Source organism: Podarcis pityusensis (genome assembly GCF_964106645.2).
Source record: "Podarcis pityusensis genome assembly, chromosome: 6".
NCBI lineage: Eukaryota > Metazoa > Chordata > Lepidosauria > Squamata > Lacertidae > Podarcis > Podarcis pityusensis.
The window spans coordinates 13,634,303-13,662,107 of NC_138030.1; the positions used below are offsets into that span (position 1 = coordinate 13,634,303).

At 45.6% G+C, this 27,805-nt stretch overlaps 1 protein-coding gene across 1 annotated transcript in view; it reads right to left on the reverse strand.

The window, feature by feature from the left end:
* VAPB (VAMP associated protein B and C) overlaps positions 1 to 22,762 on the reverse strand; it is a 50,408-nt gene extending 27,646 nt beyond the window's left edge. The window contains exon 1 of the mRNA XM_081011593.1: positions 22,286 to 22,762. Within this exon, the coding sequence (XP_080867719.1) occupies positions 22,286 to 22,343 (58 nt within the window). The 5' untranslated portion in view covers positions 22,344 to 22,762. The remainder of the gene's footprint in view (positions 1 to 22,285) is intronic.
* Positions 22,763 to 27,805: the final 5,043 nt, after the last annotated feature.

Consider the following 27,805-nt stretch of genomic DNA (forward strand, 5'->3'; position numbering starts at 1 on the left):
CCTCATTATTTTCCCTAACATTGCAGAATTTTGATCAAGATTGGCCGCTAAAAGGTATATTAAGAAGCAACAGCATACTCGCAGATAGATATGCTTTCTGCATGTGGTTAATAGATTCCCTAGGAAGAAAACAAAATGGAGCATTCTTCCTTTCCTTTCAAAAAGCTCCAAGTAGGCACATGGCAGAGGTTTATAAAATTATGAGCAGCATGGAAACAGCTGGTATTCTCTCCCCCTTTCCCCGGCAATACTTGAAGTTAGGGGAGGCACCCTATGAAAGCTATTTGCTTAAGAATCGGGTCAATTGACTTATGGAACTCATTACCACAATATGTGGAAACAGTCGCTAGTTTCATATGGTTTAAGGCTAGATGCTGGGATTAGATGAGGGCTGTTGCCTTCTTGTTTGTGCGGTTCCCAAAAACATATGGCCAAGTGGATTTATTTTTAGTCTCACCCAGCAAGACGAAGTCTTGTGTTCTTTAATCTGCAGCATTGACAGCAAGCTAGGCGAGACAGGTTAGTCTTAACAACTGATCCTAATTTCTTTGCTGCAATTTATTGTACTAATAAAAAAATTATACGGACTTCACCATAAGGTCCCAAGGTGGGTTTCAATAATACACAATTATAGACAAAATTAGAACTGATCCACTCAGAAGAGAATGGTATAAATAATGGCTGTAAGTGTATATTTAACGTGAATCATAATCCTCTGGACTTTTAATCGGATGTTATTGGACACAGTGGACCGATCTCTGTGTCACGCTAAACTGTGGTCAATAAGTAGAAGCTAGTTTTCAGTCTGCAGTGTGGATGCCATCAATTCTTACCTAGCAACGAAAATCAAACTGCACAGTGCAGCCTTCCTTCCAAACAGGAATAGGTAAAGCACAACCACACACAAATCCAAGTCTAAACAAAAATATGTTATGTTTCTCCAGGAGAAAATAATGGGGCTCTATGCATCCTTTGTCTGAAGGCCCAGACTCATTCTAGAAAACTTGTTTCGCAGGAGGGATTTAAACAGCCATGGCTCGCTCACTGCAAAGAATCCTGGGAACTGTAGCTTGATAAAAAGGGTGCTGAGAGTTGTTCTCAGATTCCTCTCTCAGACCTACAATTCCCAGAGTTCCTTGGGAAGACAGACTGGTTGTCAAACCTCCCTGAAAATGGTGAGGGGGAACAAGGGTCTTGTAACAACCGTCAGCACCTTTAACAAACTGCAAGGGAAACTACAACGAACACAATGCACTAAAAGTTAATAATGAGAAGATCAGAATGGTATTTTGGGGTGGGGTGGGTAGGGACCTGGCTATCAGCTAGGCTTTGGTCAAGAGAGCAAAAGGACATATTCACACCCTATTATATTTTTCTGAGAAATTTTATAGACTACAACAATAGTTAGCAGCCCAGAAGCCGGCGAACAATTCCTCCAAAAAGAACAAAGAATACTGCATAATTTCCAAGTTTGCCACAGTTCATTTTGTACTTAATATACCAGCGGCGCATCAATCTAAACTAACCACTTTGTGCAGTGGCATTATAGAACTGCATATATTTTCAAGTAAAACATGTGCTAAAGGAACTATGGCAAAAGAACATTATGTCTATTCTAAAAGTTCAGAGTCAGCCACACAGCCCAAACAGTTGAGACCTTTGCACACTCTTACAAGGGGGCTTGGGAAAGGGCTATAAGGGGGCTTTGTGGCAGATGAGTCAATGTCCGCCAAGCTTGAAAGCCGCTAGTCTGGACTACCTCTACTGACAACAGCACTAAAACAATTTTTTAAAATCACCACCGACGACAGGAGGTCGGCACAGAATCCGTAGCTAAATGCTTTCGTATTTTAAGTGAGGCACTTTCTGTATTTTTTAAAAAAGGAGCAAGCTAACACATCAATATAGACAGACAGTACTTAATGCATCATGCATTAAAAATAAGAAGCCGCGTTATATACCTCTGCTGTAATTCTAGCCAATGGATGGTATTCCAAGTACCGTGTCCCAACTGTACAAGGATTTCCTCTTGCACAACAGGCCTCCCCCCTTCATCACAGCTGGCACCCTACCCGTCTTTTCCAGGGGGTATAGGTAATCCCATGCAGGAGGGAGGGAGTGGGAGACAAGTAGAAATCGTCACGCTGGTTAAATGTTCACTTAGTGCTATTTTGGATTCCACCCAACATGCCTTACTGTTGGATTGTCTTGCTAAAGATCTGCCTTTCACGAACTGACACCCTCTTGCTGTGCTGGTTGAGGCTCATGGAAATTGTAGTCCAAATCACTAGGCTGGGAAAGGCTGGTACGGACTGTAGGAAGGCATCCCAGGAATACATACGGGAGTTGTGGTTTTTCCACCTGCAACTGCAACAGAGCCTTTGGCCCTTCCTTGTAATTTCCTGCAATGTGCTGCAGGGAGGGTATATATGCATGATGGACTGCGACTGCATGTAGAGAAGAGGCACCCTTTTGCTCTCATTTCTACCAGTTAATATGTCAGTTTCCATATAGTCATCAATCTAGACAGCATAGGCTTTGCATCCATGGTTTTTAAACTAGAGAAAATGAGCAGGGATTGTGGGGAGGGGTAATGAAATTCATGTTTATGCAGGGCTCTTTGGTGCAATGGGTCAGTGCGCCTGGCTTGGTGGTTCGAGCCCATCCGGGGGCAGCTGCGGGCAGGATTCCTGTATTGCAGGGGGTTGGACTAGATGACCCTCGGGGTCTCTTCCAATTCTGATTCTATGCACACACATGCCATCATTTAGCATCTCTAAAGCTGTGTGTGACAACTTTTCGCCTTCGCCTTGCATCTCTGGAGACGCATGTAATTAAGCCGGCATCAGCATAATCTTATCCTAAGAACGTTGTGAAACGGGAAGCCAGGAGGATATGCAAAATAACAATTTCTGCAATTCCTTTGTTGGGAAATGTTCATTCGAAATATGAAAAGCTTAAAATCGCAAAGAGAGAATGGTAGTCTGCCTCTGCCTTTGTCATCTGCCACCAACTTAAAATTTCATACATTCTAGTTGCCAGGCGTATTTCAGAGCAACATGCAGATTCTACACCCACCTAAGTCTATGTGGATCAGATCATGGCTCGCCACACAGCTCTTGAACACAAAAGCTGAATAATGAGAAGGCTAAGGGTCTGCCACCCCAGATAGTACATGAACCAGGTTTTGTCTGAACATATGGCCCATCATCCACTCTACTAGCCATGCAGCGACACCAGTCTTCACCAACATTCATGCTGACTGAGGCTGATGGGAGTTGTAGTCCAAAACAACTGAAGGGAATCAGGCTGGAGAAGGTTGAGCTACAGCAGAGGAGTACATGGGGAAATGCTGAACCACTTTCACTTAGAACACAGGAATTGCATTGCAAAGGCTATTTGCAAAAGGAAAAAAAGAGAAAGGACAGTGATTCATCGAAGAGAGTTCTTTCCAGTTAAACAAAAGGAAACACTGCATAGGACAGAACCATAATTAAAAACTTAAGCCACAATTTCTACATTCAAACCGGAAAGGGAAAACATAAAAAAAAAAAACTGAACATGATTAAAATGCCAAACTTGAAACGCTGTGCATTGTTCTGCAGTTTATTTACTCTGGATTGATTAATCCTTTTCCACTTAAGTCCGCTAGATGCACAGCCTCTGCTTGGTAGCAAAGCGTCCCACCCAGCGCTGCCCTCTCCCCCAGTTAAGACTTTCCTTTGGAAGAACACAATGGAAACTCCAATGGACTTTTCCTACATACCTAAAGAACAAACAAAACAAGTTTTGTAAGCTCAAAATTCCTTGGAGCAGGAGTGGGCAGACTTCAAAGAGAATCTATGTTGTTTGCATTAAAACTCATAGGTCCACCAACCAAAGTAAAGGACCCCTGACAGTTAACTCCAGTCGCAGATGACTCGAGTTGCGGCGCTCATCTCGCTTTACAGGCCGAGAGAGCCAGCATTTGTCCGCAGACAGTTTTTCTGGGTCATGTGGCCAGCATGACTAAGCCGCTTCTGGTGCAACAGAACACCGAAACCAGAGCAGTGCACTGGAAATGCAGTTTACCTTCCTGCTGGAGCGGTACCTATTTATCTACTTGCACTTTTTGGCATCCTTTTGAACTGCTAGGTTGGCAGGAGCTGGGACAGAGCAACAGGAGCTCACCCCGTCATGGGGATTCGAACTGCTGACCTTCTGGGGTTTAGACCACAGCGCCACAGCGCCACCAACCAAAGGCAGATGCAAAAAATAGGGGAGACACAGAAGTAAGGAACATATCCTGCCTTAGCACAGCCTCAAGAGTTGGTTTTAGTACCAGAACTGGGCTCACCATCTTTTCACCCAAACTTCCACTCCCAATCGTTCACAGTTATTTCCATTTCTGAGAAATAAAAATATGAGGATCAAAAACGCCTGGGAATTTACTGCAAATCATTCAGAAATTTACCAGTAGATCCTGGTGTGTCTTCTGCCCATCTCTGCCTTAGGGGGCTGCTGGTTATTTGGCAACACCACTTTAGGGAGATAACGCGAAGGTGATGAGATGCCTCACCTGTCACCGAGGCGGAAGCAAACACTCCTAGGAAACCGTCGTGTGCAACTCAAAATGGCAATCTCCCAATATAATTTATCCGGTGCATTTTGGACCAGTAAGACAGCTGAGTGGGACTCTAACAACTCTGCAACACAAGCAAAAATAGCCACCCACACAGCAAAGTATGCACAAGTTTCAAAAGTCTTCCTTGCTTAGGTTTCAGTTTCAAACAAACATCTGTTTTGGGTTTTGTTTTGTTTTGTTTTGAAAAAAAGGATTAACGTTTTAGATTCCATAACTGGGCTGTCCTATTTGTTCACAGGATATGAACTGTATGTATGTGTAAGAGTTGGAGCAGTATTGTGTAATCTCTCAGTGTTTAAGGTGTAAGAGAGACTTCAAGGCCCAGATAAGCAGGCTGGGGCAGCCACCCCCCTATGTAACACAGACATGCGAAAAAACACGGAGCAGCTTTTCTGACCTTGGTACCCATCAGATGTTTTGGACTACAACTCCCATTCGTTCCAGCCTGTGCAGTCTTGATGCCAGGTACTGATCTGAGTTGTAGTCCAAACACGGGCAAAGGTAAAGGTAAAAGGTAAGGTAAAGGACCCCTGGACGGTTAAGTCCAGTCAAAGGTGACTATGGGGTTCTGGCACTCATTTTGCTTTCAGGCCGAGGGAGCTGGCGTTTGTCCACAGACAGCTTTTTTGGGTCATATGGCCAGCATGACTAAACCACTACTGGTGCACGGAGGACCGTGACGAGTGCCAGAGCGCACGGAAACACTGTTTACCTTCCTGCCGCAGTGGTACCTATGTATCTACTTCCACTGGCATGCTTTCAAACTGCTAGGTTGGCAGGAGCTGGGACAGAGCAACGGGAGCTCACTTCATTGCGGGGATTCGAACTGCCGACCTTCCGATCAGCAAGTCCAAGAGGCTCAGTGGTTTAGGCCACAGTGCCACCCGTGTCCCTACCCAGAGGGCACCAGGTTGAGGAACAAATGGCCGTGAACCTGCCAAATCCCTGCCCTTTGCAATATTATTTATTAAGTATTAATCACAAGTCGATGTACAATATAAGGTAACCATATTTCAAATGCAAAACACTCGGGATTCAAATGCAACTTGCAGTAAGGCACTCAGCTCTGGCGAACACACACACAAAAATGTGCCACAGTTCATATGCAACACTTACCCACCCCCTACAAGCACCACAAACTTAATCTTTAAAACTAACTTCACACAAAGAAGCAGCCAATATAAGAGGTCTGCTGATACAAAACGGTTTTTGCCTGGCACTGAAATCATTATATAAGATTTGGTGCAAAGTAGACTTCCCTAGGGAGAGCATTCCAAACATTGGGGAGGGGGCAACAGCTGAAAAGGGCTTCTCCCTTGGCAACACCTTTAAACCTTTTTGGAGAGCGAAGGAATATATTGTTTAGAAAAGATTCCCTCACCCGTCACCAGATTCCTACTCAATTGCAGCAACCAGGCAAATTCATACTTACAAGTCTGATGTGGTAAAATCTTTCAAACACATCAAGTGCACTGGACCACTTAAGTATAAAGTTATTGTCAGATATGTACGGCTCCATGTCCATTAGCCAGGCAGCACTAGGCCCAATATTACCATTGTCTACTTCATAGTTGTGCAGCATGTTCTAGGATGGAGGGTATGTCCTGCTGGCTTCACTAAAACAGCTCCTCATTCATAAAAAGAGAGAGGCATTCAAGCATGCAATCTCATGGAAGCTCTTTGCACTCATCACTGTGGCAGCTGCCTCACCTGTCACCAATCCCTGTGTGTACAATGTTGTACAACTGGCTTTTAACCTGGCCAGTGTTTCCCAAACCTGGGTCTCCAACTGTTGTTGGACTACAACTCCCATCATCCCTAGCTAGCAAGACAAGTGGGTCATGGATGATGGAAACTGTAGTCCAAAAGCAGCTGGAGACCCAAGTTTGGGAAACACTGGCCTAGAGCAGAGCTTTCCAAACTTTTCATGTTGGTGACACACTTTTTGAGACATGAATCATTTCGCGACGCAGTAATTCAGTTCTGCATCGTTTTGTGACACAGTAATTCAGTTTTACTAGCAGACCGGATGTTAAACTAACCCCTTTCCAGCCCCAGGAGGAGCACGGGGAGCATTCGTGCAACACGGCAACACGCTAACTTGTCGTGACGCAGTTTGGAAAGCTCTGGCCTAGAGGAACTTCCAAGCCTTTCCCCACGTTCTGCTAAAGAAGGAGCGTCAACCTTTTTACACCAGAGACCTACATTAAACAAAAAGGACAGAGGCCACCATTGGAGTATGTCATGTGCTGAAGAACATGGCAAAACAAGACAGCCATCTGCACCAGTTGGACTGATCTAAACCCATTGCACAGTTGTAGTTATTTTATTTTGAGGATTTTTATTTTATTTATTTCACAACCCTTTCACCCAAACTTGTCTGCTTCTCTGTTCATTGCATTTTATTTATTGATTTATTTATTTATTTGCAGGCGGGGGAAGAATGATGGGTGTTTGTCACCATTCTGGGAAGACTCAACCCACCCAGAGTTCTCCTGCATGCACAGACAGCATATGGGGTGTGGTCACAAAAGGCTTTGGAGACACTCAGTCTGCATGCACACCATACATTTAAAATACAGTGGTACCTCGGGTTAGGTACTTAATTAGTTCCAGAGGTCCGTTCTTAACCTGAAGCACCACTTTAGCTAATGGGGCCTCCCACTGCCGCCAGGCCGCCGGAGCACGATTCCTGTTTTCATCCTGAAGCAAAGTTCTTAACCCGAGGTAATATTTCTGGGTTACCGGAGTCTGTAACCTGAAGCATGTGTAACCTGAGGTACCACTGTAGATGACTTTCCCCAATAAACCCTGGGAACTGTAGTTTAAGGGTGCCAAGAATGGAGGACTGACAAAGCCCATTCCCCAAATATTTTCTATGCAACAGAGCAAACTAGCAAGGCCTGTCCCCCTGGCTATAAAGCAGTGCTTTAAATGATTTGATGTTCCTTGTTTTCATAGGAACCAACAAGGCTTTTCCTCTGAAGTTTGCAAGATTTACACTTGAACCTGTGACAATCCAACACGAGTGGAGAACATAGGAAACAACTTCAAGGCTCGGGGTAAGAGAATAAGCAGAGAACAGAAGGACAGTTACAGGCATATATTGTGCTATTCTGTCTGAACAAGGGGGGGAAACCCATTGTTCAGCACAATGATTTTAACAGTTCTGGTTGTGCTTACAACTTTTATCTGGTACAAGCACTCAAAGGACAGCCCTGTGCAGAAGCAGGAAAAGCAGAAGAAAGGAGGTTTCTGTTTGCTGGCTTCTCTGACTGCTCATTGAGCATTCCCAGTACAAAGCTGAGATAGCAAATAGGACAGTACCATCTTGGGCAGAAACTAGGAAAGGCTGTTTTCATCCATACAGGGATCTTTTGCCCAACATGGGGCTCAAACCCACGACCCCCAAGATTAAGCGTATCATGCAGTATGGAATGAGACATCCCAGCTAGGACTTCAATGTGATCTATGAACATTATCTACACAGGAGCCAACTGCAGGCGGGCATCCGGGTAATTTTATTAAGCCCCTATGAGCTGCACTTTCAGAATGCAAAAGACGACTTTGCACTGCTACTTGGGCTTGAGGATTCTCTGTCAGCATCGCCCTTGAGCCAGTGCCACCGACTGGACTCATCCACTTCAGCCCCGACTGGGCTAGGCGAGCTGGGTAGCACTTCCAGAGACCACCTTCTGCACAGGAACAGGTCAAAGTGCTGTGGACTCACAGCTTAGAGTTGTGAGCACCGGATTCACTCCAACAAGAAGACAGTCGTCGCACAGCAGAGTACAGCAGAGCATAAACGACTCGGAGAGCAGCTCTGTAGAATATCTTCTTTTATTCTATCTACAACTATAATACACAACTATGTACAGAGCTAAATGAGGTCTAAGCGAAAATGCTGAACTGCACTGAGTGTCTGCAGCTGCTCTTAGCAGCAACCTTATCTATACACACAATCTCTAACACTCAGTCTCTCTCTCTCCGACACACTGACTGACTGATGTTAGGCTGGAGCGGAATAAGCAGAGAGCAGAACACCGCCCCTCCTCTCTGGAACATCACCAGACTCATCAGCAGATTCTTGGATATGGGAGGGGTGAAATCTCCTCATTCTCAACACTTTACTGCTGATGCAGGCGTGTTTGTTAGATGGTTCCCTGCGCTAAGGCATGGACAGCCAGCTTGAGGTATGGGAGGCACAAGCAACCCAATCACGGCACCCCAAGACATGAGAACGGGCGGTGAAAAGGTAACACAACCAGATATGCAGCCCAGAAAATGGCTGCCCAGCGGTGGACCAAGCAATATTGTCACCGAGATTTTCTGCTAGTTGTAGCACCGTTAGAAACTTTAACCGAATGAAGGTTTACAAGTTTCAACCGTTCCCCCTTAAGGGGAACTACCACCTCTGCATGAATGGTAAGTATTCAGGCAAGCTGCAATTCGTATTAGTGAAATCTAAGGTGGAGGCTTGCATTAAGATACTTCCTCCCCTTTGGAACGAGGGGCTTCATTAGCCAGGCATGCAAGACAAGGTGGGCAGATGGCAGAGAAGGGCCCACAATCTAGTTTTGTGTTGGAGAACCTAGGTCAGGGTTTCCCAAACTTGGGTCTCCAGCTCTTTTTGGACTACAACTCCCATCATCCCTAGCTAGCAGGACCAATGGTCAGGGATGGTGGGAATTGTAGTCCAAAAGCAGCTGGAGACCCAGATTTAGGAAACCCTGACTGAGGCTATAGTTGCTTATTGCTGGGAGACTTGCAAAGTTGGAACTCTGTCTAATATCCAGGATGTCACTTCTTAAGAGTGCATGAGGCTCGCTTTTCATATATTACTATTAACGTATATACCTTCCTGTCCCAACACTGGACCCCAAGTTGGCCAACAACCAAATTAAAATCCAGCTTTTAAACTCCTGCTGAAAACTTTTCCATTATGTCAGGTTTATGCAGGCAATTAAGAACATATATTTCCAAAAAAAAGTTTATATAGTTTCAAAATTTTATGGTTCTGTGTGCTGTTGTTGTAACTACCTTGTTATCTTTTATGAATATTTTTAATAAAATAGAGTTATGTCTTCACAATTAAGAAACTGTTCGTGTACTCTTTGAAAGTTTGACACACTTTTGCAAACAGGATGTTGGTGTGTACATTCCAACATGATACTTATGGAAGGCAGATTTGAGTTGTGCATAAAATATAATTGAGACTGCACATGCAAACAGAGATGGCTGAACTCTCTTACAAGGAAAGAAACAAGCCCTATACAGTGGTACCTTGGTTTACACCCTTAATTCGTTCCGGAGGTCTGTTTGTAAACCAAAACAGGTTGTAACCCAAGGTGCGCTTTCGCCAATGGGGCCTCCAGGAAAAAAAATTGTTCGTAACCAAAAAGAAGAAGAAGAGGGGGGTGGGTTGTAATCCAAAACATATGCAAACCATACTGTTTGTAAACCAAGGTACCACTGTACTGTTAAGAGCCTGATTCTGCAACTTTCTGCATCTTCATACATTCAGCTGAAGCAGAATTTATGTATTCACCAGGCCAATGAGATTTTATAAATGGGGCACTCAAGCCCTCCCTCCAATAACTAGAAATGTTATTTCATCCCACTGCATGCTTCTAAGCTGCCACACTACCTGTTGCCCCGAACGCTTTCAAGCATATCCACAAGTAATCACAAGAATTAGGCGCTAGCTTCTTCCTTCCACAAAGCTGGAGAACTACCTAGAACTACATTGCTGTTTCTACCATAAACACCTCTTTGAAAAGCATTTAAGATGTTGCTATAAACATCCTCTGAGCACAGAAAGCTGGCCTACTTAGGCTTTCAAGCCCTGCAGAAACTGGAAATTATAAAGAGTGTTTTTATGGTATTCAAATTTCAGCTTTCCCGCCTTCCCCATAATAAAATGAAACTGCAACCAGGAACATGCTGTTAAGTGTGTAATTGTTTCCAAGAAGCTTAAAACGAAGTCTAATTTATGGCAGGGGCACTAGAGTCCTCCAGCAAATTCTTGTTGCAGAAACCGCATGGGTTCGAGGGAAAAAACAGGGGGCTCAAAGTGATAGCACAAAAGAAATACTTGATGTGACTACCAGAGAGTGCATCACATACACAGTAAGGATTCTGTCAACTGAGCAGAACTTATCAGCCGTATGACATACCGTATTTTTCGCCCTATAGGACGCACCTTTTCCCCTCCAAGAATGAAGGGGAAATGTGTGTGCGTCCTATGGGGCGAATGCAGGCTTTCGCTGAAGCCTGGAGAGCGAGAGGGGTTGGTGCGCACCGACCCCTCTCGCTCTCCAGGCTTCGCGTAGCTCTCCGCAAGCCATGGGAGCCCGCGCTGGGCTCCCACGGCTTGCGGAGAGTTGCCTGCATGCTGAAGCCTGGGCGCGCTGAGCTCAGTGCGCCCAGACTTCGCGCAGCTCTCCACAAAGCGCGGGAGCCCGGCGCTGGGCTCCTGCGGCTTGCGGAGAGTTGCCTGTTCTGGGGGCTGGGGGAAGCTCGGGCTTCCCCTGCCCCAGCCCCGCGCCTGGGGGGGAAATAAATTTGTTTCTCTTTATTTCCCCCCCAAAAAACTAGGTGCGCCTTATGGGACGGTGCGTCCTATAGGGCGAAAAATACGGTACCTGTTGTCTGAATCCAATCTTAAGATTCTGCTACACAATCTAATTTCTGAAGGATGACACAGCTGCAATTCCCCAACGCAGACAATTGTGCCTTTTAAAAAACGTTAAGCTAATGGACAAAAAATGTCTTCAACGTTTTGTCATTTCTGTGACAATCCCATTATCTGACAATATATATTTGATTTTGAATATTCATGGTAAGCAACAGAAGGTTTCTTGTCACTCTCAGGTAGGAAGAAGCAGTTGGTGAGAGAACAAACTGCAACTTTTTCTGTATTGCCTCAGTAGAAGACAAGCTTCTGGCATTGCATTTGGCACTCAAAGACTGTTCTAGCATGTTCTACGCAAAACCTTTGTATTAGACCTGGCCAAATTAAATGAGAAGCAAATGATGTTGCAGTATTCAGAACTGTTTGTTTTGGAACACCACCACTAAAGTCGACAGGATGATTCCAGAGGAAATGAACCACACTCACTGGGTAGTTAGACATTTTACCCAAAGATGTGGATCCATGGTGGGCAAAAGCAGTGTTAGAAACTCAGATATCTAACCTAGGCACCAAATGGCTCCTAAAACCAAGGTTGCAGTCACCAAATCAGAATGTCTAGCTGCCATTTTGGGGCAAGAAGGCTCTAAAGTCTTATTTTTCAAATGATGGACTGACTGTGATTGATTCTCACTTAAACATCTGGATAGTTCAGATGACAACTTTGAGCTAGGTTAAGAACTTTGAGAACTTAAAGAAGAAAAGTCACTTGATCCAGGGACAGTCCATATATATATATTGGCCTATTCCAACCTCTTTTCCTTAATGGTGACTGCTCCTGTTGTCAGGCTGCACAGAAAAAGCAATTTTGTTCCAGAAATTCATTCTGATTGTGCAGATAAAATATAACTGATAGAATTCTACAGGATGTGGTACAGTGGTACCTCTGGTAACGAACTTAATTCAGTTCGGAGGTCTGTTCTTAACCTGAAACCGTTCTTAACCTGAGGTACCATTTTAGCTAATGGGGCCTCCCTCTGCCGCACGATTTCTGTTCTCATCCTGAGGTAAAGTTCTTAACCTGAGGTACAACTTCCGGGTTAGCAGAGTCTGTAACCCAAGGTGTTTGTAACCTGAAGTACCACTGTATTAGCATGTGAAAACAGTTCAGATCCAATGATCTCCAGATGGTGGAGATGTCAGGCGACGGCCTGGCATCCAAAGATCTTCACTTGGCCACAAGTAGTTGAAAGCCGGGTGCAAAATGCGCCTGGCTAATTTCGAACACTGGGCAAAAGGTAGATGGAGCTGTACTGACAGACTGCTGGATGGTTTGCAGGAGACAAACATGAGGTTTCCAATTCCCAACAAAAACATGACCCCTCTGCACCGAACTAAGCTGGGCTGTTAAAATCCTGAACCTCTAATAATTCTAATGTCCTCACTCCAGTGCATGGTTCATGGAGCACAGCTAGTTACGGATTCCAGCCCATCTCCCACCACTTTGCACGCTGGCCTACCCCCAGAGCCATTATTTGCGTTGCACAAATCTGGTGTCTGCCCCACACCCAACAGCCTGCCCGCAGCCACAGACAGAATCAATTCAAACAGCATTACTCACCCCAAAACTGACAAAAACCAATTACTGATTTTCCTTTGCCAAAGAATCCCACACACAGACTCTATAGACATTCACACTCCATGGGTGGGGTGACTTCTCGGTCCTTTCCTGCTTTCATTCAGGACAAAAATGCAAAAAACTACCCCAATTTAAAATGGTCAAGTAAGCAGATCACAACCCAATGAGAGGGACAAGGAAAATGCTGAACACTCCCATCCCCAGAGCACTGCAGCTTTAACATTAGACTATTGTTTGATGTTGCCAAGCTATGTTGGACGTGTCTGTGAACACACTCTGCTTCTTCAATTATGTTATATCTATCCAACCAACCAACCAACCAACCACCCATCCAAACAGTACTCTCTGGGTCTGGCAGATTTGGGGGTGGCCCCAACCACAGTCATATGCAGGCAAAATCTGAAGCACGCAAACAGAAAATTGGGGATAAACACCCATAAAATGCTTGCACGCTATTATCAGAAAGACCCTAGCTTGGGAAGAAGCTACAGAGTATAATGTAACGTTTGTACTGCATCTCCTGCTGGTGACCATTTAACACACCTGGCAACAAAAGATGTGAACCCCAAGTGACAAACGAGCCTGGGTAGATTAAACCTGCCCAAATTCAGATCAATAGATGCAAAGCTGAAGGTGACATGATAAAAAATATATGAGATGGGGGCTATATAAATATTTTATAAACAAATAAAATACAAATAAATGGCCATGCAATTTTATGTTAGAAGCCAACCAACTCTTAACAAGTCCCCAGTCTCATGAATCTAAATTATCTACAAAGGAGGCTGTAAAACTTTCACGTGGCCGTATTTCTTTGTGGTCAAAATCAAAGGCATCTCAAAATGTTTGATTCTGCAGTCATGCCATAGATCAAACCAGATACTGCACCCTGGCTGCTGCCCTAAGCACACCTAAAATAGGGTTGTGCATTAGATTCTGATAAACCCCATTCCCCCAAGAAATAGTTATGGATGCTTACTTAAAAAATAATAAACCAAAACTTTCACAAAAGCCTTTTTGGCATACTGATGTAAATGATTAATCAAATCATTTTAAGAGAAGAACAGTAGATCTAACCTAAAGGGAATTTCTTCCAGCACCTCTGAAACCCAGATACTAATGCTAATAAATTCATTATTTATACCCTGCCCATCTGGCTGGGTTGCCCCGGCCACAAATACTACATATTCGTTTACAATTTTGTATGACAAATCAGAGCTAGCTGCTTCACTTGTATTTTCTGCAAGTTTTACTCCGTTAGACTTTTATAAAATCTTTTTTGCAATAATGCACTCTCTACCATATTTACTAAAATGCAATCACATCAAGAAGACCTCCTAAAAATTAAGTTTATCAAAGAGAATGGCCTCTTCGGAACACTGCAATTTTCTGAATTCTGCAACTGAAATACCCTACTGCAACCTAAGTGCTCTGGACTACAAGGCCCATGAGCCTCTGCCAACTCCAGAATCAAATGGCCATGCTGAATGGATGTTGTCGTTAAAGCGGCAAGTGTATCTGAAATAATAATGTACTAGTCTCCTTTTTACCCTTGGCTGCCATTCTGTCCCCTTTCTGTTATCTGCGTTATGTCACTTTCTAGATCAGAGGCGGCCATGGTGGGGCAACGCAGAGGATGTTGGACTGTGACTTTCATTAGTCCTAGCCAGCAAGGCCATAGTCCAAGAACACCAGGAGAGCACCACCTTGCTCTAATCTAGATTGCTAGCCCCTTGGGGCAGGGACCAGAGCTCTCATACTTTGTAAAGCACCATGTCCATGTTCCATGAGCAGAGTTGCAAGCTTCCTTAAAGGCTGTTGATGAATTCTGGGTGTTAAGAGTAAAGTAAGGTAAAGGTAAAGGGACCCCTGACCATTTGGTCCAGTCGTGACCGACTCTGGGGTTGCGGCGCTCATCTCACTTTATTGGCCGAGGGATCCAGCGTACAGCTTCCGGGTCATGTGGCCAGCATGACTAAGCCGCTTCTGGCGAACCAGAGCAGCACATGGAAACACCGTTTACCTTCCCGCCAGAGTGATACCTATTTATCTACTTGCACTTTGACGTGCTTTCAAACTGCTAGGTTGGCAGGAGCAGGGACCGAGCAATAGGAGCTCACCCTGTCGCGGGGATTCGAACCACCGACCTTCTGATCAGCAAGTCCTAGACTCTGTGAGTTAACCCACAGCGCCACCCGCATCCCCTGAGCCCATTAAATCAATTGACTCATGAGAGCTCCAACTAACTTCACTGAGCTCAATGGGCCTACTCAATCTGACTTAGTCAGAAACTACCCTTAATCTTTAAATAATTTCTGGGTGTAGCCAAATACTACTCTTAATCTATAGTTAAATTGCTACATATCCTGACACCCAGCAGACTGAGGGCCATTTTATACATTATGGAGAATCAAATGGTATAGCTTTTCTGGGGCTGTAATACTTTGAGCTATGGGTGAGGAAGGAATTTCGAATGCTCTGCCCTCCCCATCGAAAAACTCCCTAAACACAGGTATGGGTAGGATGACCCAGCCTTACAACATTCACAGGAGGAGCGTTCCAATATGCAATCTCTGGCCTGAAGTGTTATGAAGCAGGAGAAGCTTTGCTACTTGATATTCCTCAAGGTATAAAGTGGAAGGAATAGTACACCCATTTATCCTTTGTGCAGGATTCCCCCCCGCCCCCGCCAACTCATCATCAATGGTTGGTTTACCTTAACATCAGGGGGAAGGATTAAAAAACCCAACCAATACTACTGATTAGACGACCCTGCTAAAAATGCAACACTCAAGACTCTGCTTATTTTTGTTCACCCAGGAAAGTTTAGTCAAGGAGGGTCTCCAGCTGTTTTTTTGGACTAAAAATCCCATCATCACTAGCTAGCAGAACCAGTGGTCAGGGATGATGGGAATTGTAGTCCAAAAGCAACTGGAGACCCAAGTTTGGGAAACCCTAGTGTAGACATTTTTGCTTTGTGAAACTGATGGGAGGTGGAAAGAGCCATGCTCACTTTCTCTGCTAAGCAGAAAATTTTAGAACTCGTTTCAGTTCTACATTCAATGACAAGCGATAGTTTGGAAGGAGCACTGCTAAGCCTCAAGCTATTTCTGAAACACCATGCTTGATCTGGGAAAGAAAAGGCTGTTGGCAAGATATATATATATATATATATAAAATCCCAGGTTGAATGTTTAAAGTCCCCCCCTTTTTTTGAAGGCAATGAGCTAAATCTCCAGACAGTGAGGTTAACATATCCACTCAAAACAGGTATTTGTGTTCCACAAGTATTGACACCGCCAACTGTAGAACCCCAAGAAATTTAAGTCTTCTATAGCCACAACCCACCGGAATGTCTCTCTTAAGCTAGCTATAGAAGTGAACATGCTCTCAGTAGAAAAAGATCGTGCCATTAAATGAAAAGCAAAAAGCAAATCTGACCTAAAGCTGCACAAAGGATGCATTTCAAAGGAAGTAGTGCTGGAAAGTAATGGAAAATTCATGTTCAGCATGCTGAAAACCTCAGGTACCATCCACAGCAGTTCCAGGTACAGCTGAGACAGCCCTCATTCTGAAACCGTGGAAAGATCCTGCCCAAACAGTTTAACAATGCTGAGCTAAACGGACCAATGGTCTAACTCTCTGGGCCACACTTTCAGAATAAAGATTTGCTCCAGCCACGCCAAATGTTTTTATTGATAAGATTGGAAAACATAAGATTGGAAAACAAAAAGAAACAACTCCCAGCAGTGCTTGGTTTCGAAAAGGTATCCATCCATATCCAAATAAAAAAAATATTTTGATACTATACTATACCACACTGAAATGTTTAAATGTTTTATTGAATCTTCCTGCTACACTTCCCATCATCTCCTGTCACAAACCATGAGAACCACTGCCCTAACCTGTTTATGAACAGGAAAGAAAATTGGTTAAAATAGCTTCACCACAGATCTTTGTTTACTGCCTATCTAATTCCATTTGGGGCATGTTTCATCTACAAGAACAGGAAGAGGATCTTGTGCTGTTCTGATAGTTGCACATCAGAATTAGCAGAAAGAAGCTCCAATCCCTGCTGAATCATCTCCCGGGTTTTTTCTAGTTAACATTCTTCCATCTTCACTGCGTGCATGGAATAAACTTTAGGTCTTGGTATCCGACAGCTTAATGCTTGCTCTTGATTAAGCAGAAAGACATTTAGCCAGTGATTTCAACGGAAGGGAGCAAAGAGAAATAGCAGCCATATGATAAACTGTCCTAATAAAAATAGCAAACAATTGCATAATCCAAGCTTTTTCCAATTCTAGTAAAAACCCACTTGGGAAAACCCACTTGGAGGAAAGATGAAGAGGTTATGCCAAAAGATCAAAGGCTGTGCCAATTTTCTCCTCTCTCTCCTCCCATCATGCAGGTTTCAGTCAGTCATGTGCAATTGAAATAAGTTAGTGTGCTCCCACTGAACTTACGGAACTTTCAGCAAATAGCTCATCGTACCATGGTAGAACAGGACCATTTTCAATAAAGAGCACATGTCTCAGGAGAGCCTGCCTCCTCCATTTTTCAGGATGAATGAGAGCCTAGTAAACCTGGAACTGCTACATGGTGCGTTATTCTTTGCTGAAGAACACTGCATATTAAGCAAAGGTAACACAAGAAGTTTGGGGATGTACAACTAAGGATGAGGCTCCATGCCACACCTGGAATACAATGTCTCCTACAACCCAGGAAAAGAAGAGGCAGGAATCTTCAGTCATACAACCGGAACGCAGGTGTTCTCAAAGTAATAACCACTCCTGTCTGCCGAAACAGGAAAATCACAGCCTCACCACCACCTATGGAAATACCAGCCTGCAATCATTTCCACTAAGAGCTAACAGCTGTTCTACAACCTGCTGACAATGGTTGCGTACCAGCTGCCTATCAACAGGGTGGAAGAAAATTATCTTTCAATTTACAAAATATTCTGTGACATTATCATCCAGCAGCAATTATTCATTGCCAAAGGTTGGCACGCAAACAGCTATGTGCAAGCCTATGCTGCCTTGTCAAGGATAGGAGATGTGGTCCAACTGCATCTGGAAGGCCACACGTCACTCAGCCTTGAACAGCTGTTCACTTTACCTCCATGTTTGGAAGACCTTTCCCCTGTTTCAACTTCTGCATGTGAGCTACTAAAAAGCACAGGAACAGGACAAGCAGAAGGAACTGCTTAGCAACCCTATTCACAGGTCTCTGTACTTATCCAAGGAACTAGCAACTTGAACCATCAGAGAGAATCACCCTGCTTACGTTAACGTAACTGCTAGTCTCCACGGCAATATTTGTTTTCTCTTCCGGCTCACTTCTAATGTATATTAACCAGAACCGCAAGTGTGTTCAAGGGCTTCCAATGGTACTTGCTGTGCTTTTCTCTCTGCAGGCATAAGCAGACAAGTTTGCAGCAGGCTGTTTGGTGAAAGCACAGGGCCATATTCTCTGTGGTGCCACCTATACTTTGGAATGCCCTCACTTGTGTGAGTCAAGAAGTGAACAGAGTCAGTAGCCAGCTCTAAAGGCTTCTTAAAGACACTTAAGTTTATCCCAAGCTTTCATGGCTTCTGATTCCTAACTCATAGGACTTTTTTCTTTTCTTTTGGTGCACTGTTCACTTTTTGTCTATGGCCTACAGGTTTTTTAAAAAGTTTTATTTGATTATTGCAATTATATGAATTTTAATTATATTTTATGCCAATCACTGAAGAGGGTTTTTATATGTGTGTATTAAGCAGTTTATGAATTAAACTTTATGGAGTCCATCAATAACTGCACTGCCATTCAGAAAACATCTTGCAATGCAGAACCCAGTGCCTCCCCAAGAGATTCTGAAAACACAACTTCTTCTGACCTTACAGCTACGAAGAGGAAAACAGGGACTGTCTACAAACCTGTAGGAGAAGGAACAGAAGAGGCTTCCTTATACTGAATCAGGCCACCAGTCCATCAAGTTTAGTACTGTCTACAATGACTGGGAGATCCCCAGGGTTTCAGGCAGAAGTTTCTCCCTGAAGATGACAAATATTGAACATGCATGCAAAATGTAATATGCTCTAGCAAACTCTCCTCCCTGTAAGAAGCTTCTTCACAGCTCCCAGAGCACCCTAATTCTGTCTACTGCATTCTTAATTCCTGCCCGAGCAAGACTTGAGTAAAGACATGTTGGCCACCCAAGCACCTATATATTTAGCGATGCCACCTAGGAAACCTGAATCACTTTTCCAGCTCTCATTCCCTTGGAGTCTCAAGCCCTTTTTCTCCTCTTATTATTTATTTACTGCACTGTTTTGCAATTAGGACAGAAGTACCTGCTGAAGCACTGGTGACATCTGCCTCAAAGATATGCAGCAATCCTAAGCATTCTTACTTAGAGAAGCCAGATTAAATCCATCCTTTTAAAATTGAATGTGTGGGTGCAAATCTAGACAAATATGCATGGCGTAATAATGTTCACTTCTTCTTCTATATTACAGAGTTGAGTGCTTTTGCTTGCAGTAACGACATGTTTTTGCTTACTCTTTTTTACCCCCAGTAAACAGCAGTTTATTTCCAGCAGAGAACACAGCTTACATAGTATGGAAGTGTATGAGGTCTCACGCATTTCATTTTTATACCACCCAAAGTTAAAAACTAGGCCTTAAACTAAATTAGAAAAAACGTACTGTCAATACATGAGAAGGCACTATGACTGTACACAGTGTCAGCGAAGTATGAATTCCTCTCTACAGCATATCTGCACAGATAAAAGTCACAGTCCATTACTTGATTAACAGCAGAGTAATGGGATTACTTTAGAGTAAGCGGGCTAAGAACTTAGGGAAAGCCTATATCTCTATATAAAAAGCAATTTGAGTATAGGGGCTGCTGCACTTTATTTCTGCTGCATCGCTCCTCAGCACTAATACATGGCAGATGCTATCAACTGCCCATCTATAGTTACATAGGACAAACAGGGCAAATATCTATAGTAGAAAATAAATGTGCCAGAAACAACACAAAAAATCCAGTTTTTTAATATCCCAGGAAATTTTATTTCTCTTGCCAAGGTCAAAGTAAAAATAAAAAGGGTGGATACAGCATGGGATTGGAGTTCATTTGCCAGTTTCACTCAACTCAAACCGGCCTTAATCATCATTTAGGGTGGTTGTCTTACTAGAGACGGCCATGAGATCATGAACAAATTAAGCTCTAACCCAGAATTATTGGGTATGCTAGCACCGATCTATGGCCTTCAGGGTCTGATCCTTATTTACTTCAATTGAGTGCCTAATGAGTCATAGAAAGATGGTATCTCCAAGTTCAGTGTGTGTTTATTTTTAATCTCACCTTACACCAACAGTTCCATCACATATTCATTAGTTCTGTGCGCACACAAGTGTGCCTATATGGACATGCCATGTTTAATGAAGCAGGATTGAGTCTGGACTTGCCTCCACAATTAAACCAGCGTTTTCATATTCCTCAGATACATATTATAATGGCTGCTGTCTCACATGCATATGTACGGTTGATGTTTCATCCACATGTTTATAACTGAACTGCAGCGTTCAGTAAAGTGACAACTCTTTTCCTGCAAGGAGACCAAGTATGTGCATGAGGCAATTAGACAAAACAATTCGACCTATTTGCAAATACATGTCTAACTGCAACATCATGTATGTACGTTTGCTCAGAAGTTCAACTGAATTCAGTTGGACTTAGTCCCAAATAAGCATGCATGCACTTATTTAGGACTTACTCCTAAGTAAAGGTGGAGTCTGGGAACAGGAGCAACACCACTGCAAGCAGAAACGTTTCTGATCCACTTTATAAATAAGTCTGCTGGTTGCTGCTGTGTAATCTCACCGTATTGTATTACCAGCAGCCCTGTCCATGAAAACATCAGTGTTTGATTTCTAAAGTATAAACCCGGTATAACACCCTGAATCAGAATCTTTAGTTAGGATTCCAAAAACAGCAGATTTTTTATCTTAACATGCAAAAGGGGGGAAAGGAGGAGTCAGCCGTTTACTGTTACACACTGGGCCAAAGGTCTTAGAATTTATTGCCACACAAAGTGAAACCCGTTCCACACTTTCAGGCAGCTGTAAGGTTGCCGCAGGCAGTTAAAAGCAATGTGACTCAACCCCAGCAAGATAAAAATTCCAATTGTCATTCAGCTACCATCAATTGACAACAGATGCCCACGCAGACTCACCTGGGACTCACTGGCCACAGTGGGGCTTCTGAGTAAGCATGCACAGGATTGCGCCCTAAACCCTTAATCTGTTGCAAATGTTAGGCATGCTTGCTTGACTCCTACTGAACTCAATGGGACTTATTTCCGAGTGAACATAATTGGGATCAGGCCGATCAACGCACCCAGCGCTACCCAGCTACCTTACAAGTGTGACACGTCATGAAGCGTTATTTGTTGCTGCTGTGCTTCTTCACATCCACAGCACACGCTTCCCTGGGGAGACGACCTCACTGTCCCGACCCCCACCAGCGCGCGATTGTGCAACAACCCTAATTGCATTGACAAGTTTGCAAATGTTTGTTTTTCGTAAGAATCGGGGAGCCTTGTCAAGTTTCCCGAGACGGGTATTCTGTGCCATTCTGCAAACGCAGATCAGCCCCGTCATTGCCGCCGTCAACGAGGGATTCGTAGGCCCCCGCCCAAACCAAGGATCGAGAGATGCTCCCCCATTGCACCGCGGAGCATCTACAGGCTTAAAACTGGGGAAATATATCCCATTCTGATCCCTCTTGGCTGCTCCCGCTTCTGAAAGGCTGCTGCGCCTGGCAAGGTTTTTCTTCCCGGGGCATCCAGGGATCGAAGCGGAGGAGCAGCACCAGGGCCCGAGCAGGCCCGAGAACAGGGGGAAAGCGCAAAAGCAACAAGAAAAACACCCCTCTCTCCGCCTTCTTTTGCACCCGAAGGAGAGAAACGCTTCGAGGGCTCCCTTCGCATCCCCAGCGCCCCGAGCGAGGGAGGATTGCGCAGCAGCAGCAGCCGGGCGATGCCTGCGCCCTGGGGACCCCGGGGAGGCGAAGGCGCGCCCGCCGCGCGCGGGTCCCTTCCTCGACCACGAAGGACATTTCAGCAAGCCCTACGAGCCGAGCGCGGCCGCCGCTGCTGCTGCTGCCCAACCCCGGCGGCCCCCGGAAAATGGCTGCCGCTGGAGCTGAGCCCTTTCTGGCAAAGCGGCTGCAGCAGAGCGCGCCGCCGGAGGAGCCACCTTGCCTTTCCGTTTCAGAAAATGAATACTAGTAATAAAATGGGGGAAAGAAACCGGCGGGGGGAGGAAAGGGGAAGGCGAGGAAGCGTCGCATGGCTGCTGCATGGGCGGCCGCCCCCTCCCCGCGCCCTCCTTACCTTTGAATTTCAGCTCGTGCTGCGGTTCCAGACTCAGGACCTGCTCGGTTTTCGCCATGTTGTTGCCGCTGCTGCCGCTCCTCCTCCTCGGCGGTGGAGGCACCAAGCAGGGTTGGAGAGGGAACAGCAATATATATATATATATATTATATATATGATATATATATATATATATTTATATAAGGTTGCGATTTGGAGGCGGAGGGAAGGAGAAGAATGCACACACGCCAGGGACGCACCCGCGGCTGGTTGGGTAAGAGCTCCTTGCTTAGAGGAGCCTGGGAAGGGAAGGGAAATAAGCGCGGAGGAGGGAGGTGGCGGCGGCGGCGGCTCCGGTTCTAGGGCGGAGGGAGGTGGGGGCGAGAGGCGGCAGCACCCACCGGAGGCTGTTGCACACAGCGAGGGGAATAAGCCGCCGCGCGCGCCCCCAACGCGCACACTCGCTCGCTCGCTCGCTCGCCGACGCTGCTGCTGCTTCCCTCCCTGGCAAGGAGGCGGGGAGGACGATGCAGCAATGGCAAAGGGGGAGGGCGGAGAGGGAAGCTGCAAGCTGACGTCTCCAGCCGGCACGGGCGGAGCGGGGGGGGGGGGAGGCGGCAGCAAGAGGCAAACCCAGCGCTCGGGGAGGCGAAAGGAACGGCGCGCGTCATGCTGGGCGGGGCTTAAAAGGGAGCCGGGAAGAGGCGAGGGCGCACGCGCCGCGGAGGAAGCGCGCAAGGAGCCGCGCGGGGGGCGGGGAGAAGAGCAGAGGGCTTACTCGGGAGAAAGCAGTAGGGGGCCCAGCTGGCATTCGAGTAAATGAGCATAAGCATTGCACACCTTGGGTTTTGTTACATACTCTCGACAATAGGGACGCGTCGTATGCCATTATTATTATTATTATTATTATTATTAAAAACTGCTCCTTTTCCCTTATGGGGGTATCCAAGAGCCTGTATAGAGTCTTTAAGTGGATGGTTTTCCCAGTAGTGATGTATGGAAGTGAGAGCTGGACCATAAAGAAGGCTGATCGCCGAAGAATTGATGCTTTTGAGTTATGATGCTGGAGGAGACTCTTGAGAGTCCCATGGACTGCAAGAAGATCAAACCTCTCCATTCTGAAGGAAATCAGCCCTGAGTGCTCACTGGAAGGACAGATCCTGAAGCTGAGGCTCCAATACTTTGGCCACCTCATGAGAAGAGAAGACTCCCTGGAAAAGACCCTGATGTTGGGAAAGATGGAGGGCACAAGGAGAAGGGGACGACAGAGGACGAGATGGTTGGATAGTTTTCTCGAAGCTACCAGCATGGGTTTGACCAAATTGCGGGAGGCAGTGGAAGACAGGAGTGCCTGGCGTGCTCTGGTCCATGGGGTCACGAAGAGTCGGACACAACTAAACAACAACAACCACCTATTGGTAGAAGAAAATAACAGGCCAACCAAAGAATATTGAGAAGCAAAGCAACTAGTAAGCCAGATCTTTATTAAACTGTTGCAACAGGGTCCCCACTTACCACACGCAGGAGGAAGAAGGGACCCAGAACAATGCTGCGCAAGCCCTTACATAGACTTTTGCAGTGCTTTTTATACACACACACACACACACACACACATTTCGGGTACTCTCATTTTCCTACTCATAAACCGCTTCTGGCGCAACAGGACACCATGGCGGAAACCAAAGCACATGGAAACGCTGTTTACCTTCCCGCTGTAGCGGTACCTATTTATCTACTTGCACTGGTGTGCTTTCGAACTGCTAGGTTGGCAGGAGCTGGGACAGAGCAACGGGAGCTCACCCCGTTATGGGGATTCGAACCACCGACCTTCCAATTGGCAAGCCCAAGAGGCACTGTGGTCTTAAAGGGAGATGGGAAAAGGTTTCTCTCAATATTTTCTGTGCTTAGAACTCTGTACCTAAGAAAGGTTGCTCTCAAATACTATCTGCAGTAAATTCCTGTGCTAATCCTGTGCTAATCTTACTTCTGCAAATTTTGGCCAGACAGTTAGCACACCGCCAGTGACTGCTTGCAAAATTTGGCTGACAGGTCAAAAGTTCGTTTCCTGCCTAGCCAGCTAGCAAGAAACCGCTGCTGTTAGCAATAACTAACCAGACCTGCTAAATTTGGCTGGCGGGTCAAAAGTGCAGATTTAACCAGGCCTGCTAAAGAGGCCCCCTTTTCCTGTCTTATGCTTACTAATGCAAAGATGAGAAAAGACACGTGTACGAAGGAAAGGGGAGGAATGTTTAGCAAGCAATAAAATGTGTTTAGCAAGCAAAATAGAAAGACAGGAATGTTTAGCAAGCAATAAAATGTGTTTAGCAAGCAATATAGATGTGCCATGTAAGGGAATAATTTGAGAAGGTATGGGAGGGGGGAAGAGTGCTCAGAGAGTATAAGAAAGTTTGCTGAAGTGTCTTGCTTTACAGCCAGTATATTTTCAGGAGCTATCCAGCTGGTTGTCTCTGTGTACAGATATTGTCTCTGTGCACAGATTTCAATAAACTTTTTCTCCAAAGAAGATTTTGCTTTCCTGGTACTTTTGTTCCCTCCAAGGTCCGGGGATGGCGTGGCTGATGGATCCCTAGGTAAATAAGGCTTCATTTCTTTGGGGGCTCGTCCGGGATAAGCCCTCTCCCCAATACGGACCGGAGGGCCAGGCTCAACCAAGGTGAACAGCTCAGCAGCGTTTGCAGGCTCCCGTGCGCACCCCACCTGTTTCGTGGGGGGAGCCAGCCACACTGTCCTGCAGTGGAGACATCTTGTTGAGGGAGAAAAACAAAGAGGACGGCGCCGAGGGGACAGGTCCGCAGCGGAAAAAGGTAAGCCCAAGGGAAAGGGCGTGGGCCCCCAAGGAAAAGGGGGGCGAGGCCTGATCAGCCTCAATTGGTTGCGCAGTAGAGTGCCAGCCACCAGGAATAAGGGGATTGGTTGTGCAGGAAAGTGCCACCAGCAAAAATTTGGAACAGAAGAAGGAGGGAAAATTATTTTGGTGTGTTTTGTGTATTGCATGCTGAAATTATTTTGGTGTGTTTAGTGTGTTACATGTTGAAATTATATTGGTGTGTTTTGTATGTTGTATGTTGCATGTCAAGATACTCTAGTGGCTGAATTGTCAAGTGTGGGCCAGGGCTTAGTGTCCCCTTGGCCGAGCGATTGTAGGTCTGTTGTGTGTGAAGTATCTGGAAGAAATGGGTTCTGGCCAAAGTAAAAGTACCCCTTTGAAATGCTTTTGGGGATTCAAGCTGATGAGAGGGGAGGATGAGGACATTGTGTAAATTAGATTGGCCCACCCCAAAATAACAAATTGGCCGTCCATCAGGACCCTTGATTTGCAACTCATTAATCCATTATATCAGAACATTTTGAATGTCCACCCTGATCAAATCCCCTACATTTCCACATGGAAGACCAATGTGGAACAGAACCCCCCCCCCTCCTGGCTGAAGTCATGCTGCCAAAAAGTCTCAGGCAGCCGTATCTGCTCAGTCAGGAAGACAGGAGGACAACCCCCCAGTCCTCCAGGATTCAGAGAGGGAAGAAGATAAAAGTTTTGATGCCCCACCACCTCATGCCCCAGCAACAGCCCTGGCACCACCCCCGCCACAGGGAACAGATGGCCCAGCCCCCAATCCCGTGGACAATGCATTGGTAGACCTGGGCGAGGATGGAGAAAGGGAGGAACGAGAAGAGGATGGTGAGGATGAGGAATTTGTAAAAAGATTAGTTAAGTTGATAGGTGATAATAAGAACAGGCAGAACGTTTGAGAAAGTATGTGGAACCTTATGCAGGAGAAGTGGACGTCAGTCCCCATATGTTAAAAACAGCGGGATGTGTAGGGGAACAGAGAAGAAAGTGGCAGAAAGAGTGGGGAAGGCAGTGAAAAGAGTGACCCCCCATAGGGCACATAAAACACAGGAGGAGGGCGCGGCCAGAGTGATGCCTCTCCATAGAGTGTATGACCCTCCGGCCCCCGCGGGACCTAACGGGGTGGTGCCCAATAGAACTTATACAGTTCAACATGTCCCCTTCTCTAGTGCAGATGTTTGTAATTGGAAGAACCAAAACCCTTCATTTGAAGAAAACCCTGCCAAAATCATTAAGCTGTTTGAGGGAATTTTTTTTAAAACATACAACCCCACTTTTTATGATGTGCAATATTTGATGGATGCCCTGCTAGCTACAGAGGAGGATAGGCGAATTCATGCTGAAGCCCGAGCACACATGAGAACGCAGGGGGCAGGAGATCAAGCTGTTGCAACAGGATATCCTGAAACTACACTGAATTGGGATTATCAGACCATTGAAGGGTAAAATACCCTCACCACTTATCGCCAGAATGTCTTAAGTGGCATGAGGAGGGCAGCCAGAAAACTCACCAACTTTGTGGAGGCCAGAGAAATAGTGCAAGGAACAGAGGAGGCCCCTGGAGCCTACTTAAAGAAGCTGAAGGAAGCCTACCACCAGTATATCCATGCCCCTATCATAAAAACTGCCTTTGTAGCCCAAGCAGCGCCCGATATTTGCCGAAAAATCCAGATGGGCCACACCCTGAAATGGATGTTAGAAAATAGCCCAAACCACTTATAATCAGAGAGAGGAAGAGGCCCAGAAGAAAAAAGGAGAAGTACCAGGCAAAGAAGTTGATGGCCCTGAAGACGGGAGGTCCACCGTTAGAAGAAGAAGAGGAGGGCGAGGCCGCTTAGGAAAGAGTCAGCGTGCCATCTGCCGAAAGGCACCTATTTCCTCTCCCAGGCTAAAATGAGGAAATGTCAGATGCTACTACATCTGCGTTAGAAATTCCAAGTCACCACAACCCTCAACCCAGCTGCCCTATTACCGGTAGGAGTAGGTGAGGAGCCCACGCATGATTGCATTGAAGTAATGGATGAGGTGTATTCTAGCAGGCCTGACCTTAAAGATGAAGCAGACCCCCAGTGGCCATCATGGTTTATGGATGGAAGCAGCTTCATTGAGGCTGGACACTGGAAGGCAGGTTATGCAGTGGTAGCCCTGGAAGACCAGGTGATCGAAGCAAAGTCACTCCCGCCTGGAACATCGGCCCAGCTGGCAGAGCTAACTGCGCTTACCAGAGCCCTGAGCCTGGCAAAGGGACAGAAGATAAACATTTATACAGATTCTAAGTATGCATTCCTGACTTTACATGCCCATGGAGCCTTATGGAAAGAAAGAGGTTTGCTTACCTCCAGAGGAAGCCAGGTGGCCCACCCACAAGCCTTGTTGAACCTTCTGGATGCTGTATGGGAGCCCGAGGCAGTGGCAGTTATCCATTGTTATGGACACAAGACTGGACCAGGAGAAGTGGCCAGAGGAAACCGATTGGCAGACAGAGTGGCCAAGGAAGCAGCCCAAGAACTGGCCCCCGCCTCGGTTATTGGAGCACTGGTCCCAGAAGAGATTTTAAGCACCACTGACAAGCCAGCTTATACGAAGCAGGAAAGGGACACTGCAGACGCTCAGGAGCTGACATTGTCCAAAGAAGGATGGTACCTTACCCCTGATGACAGGATATGGAT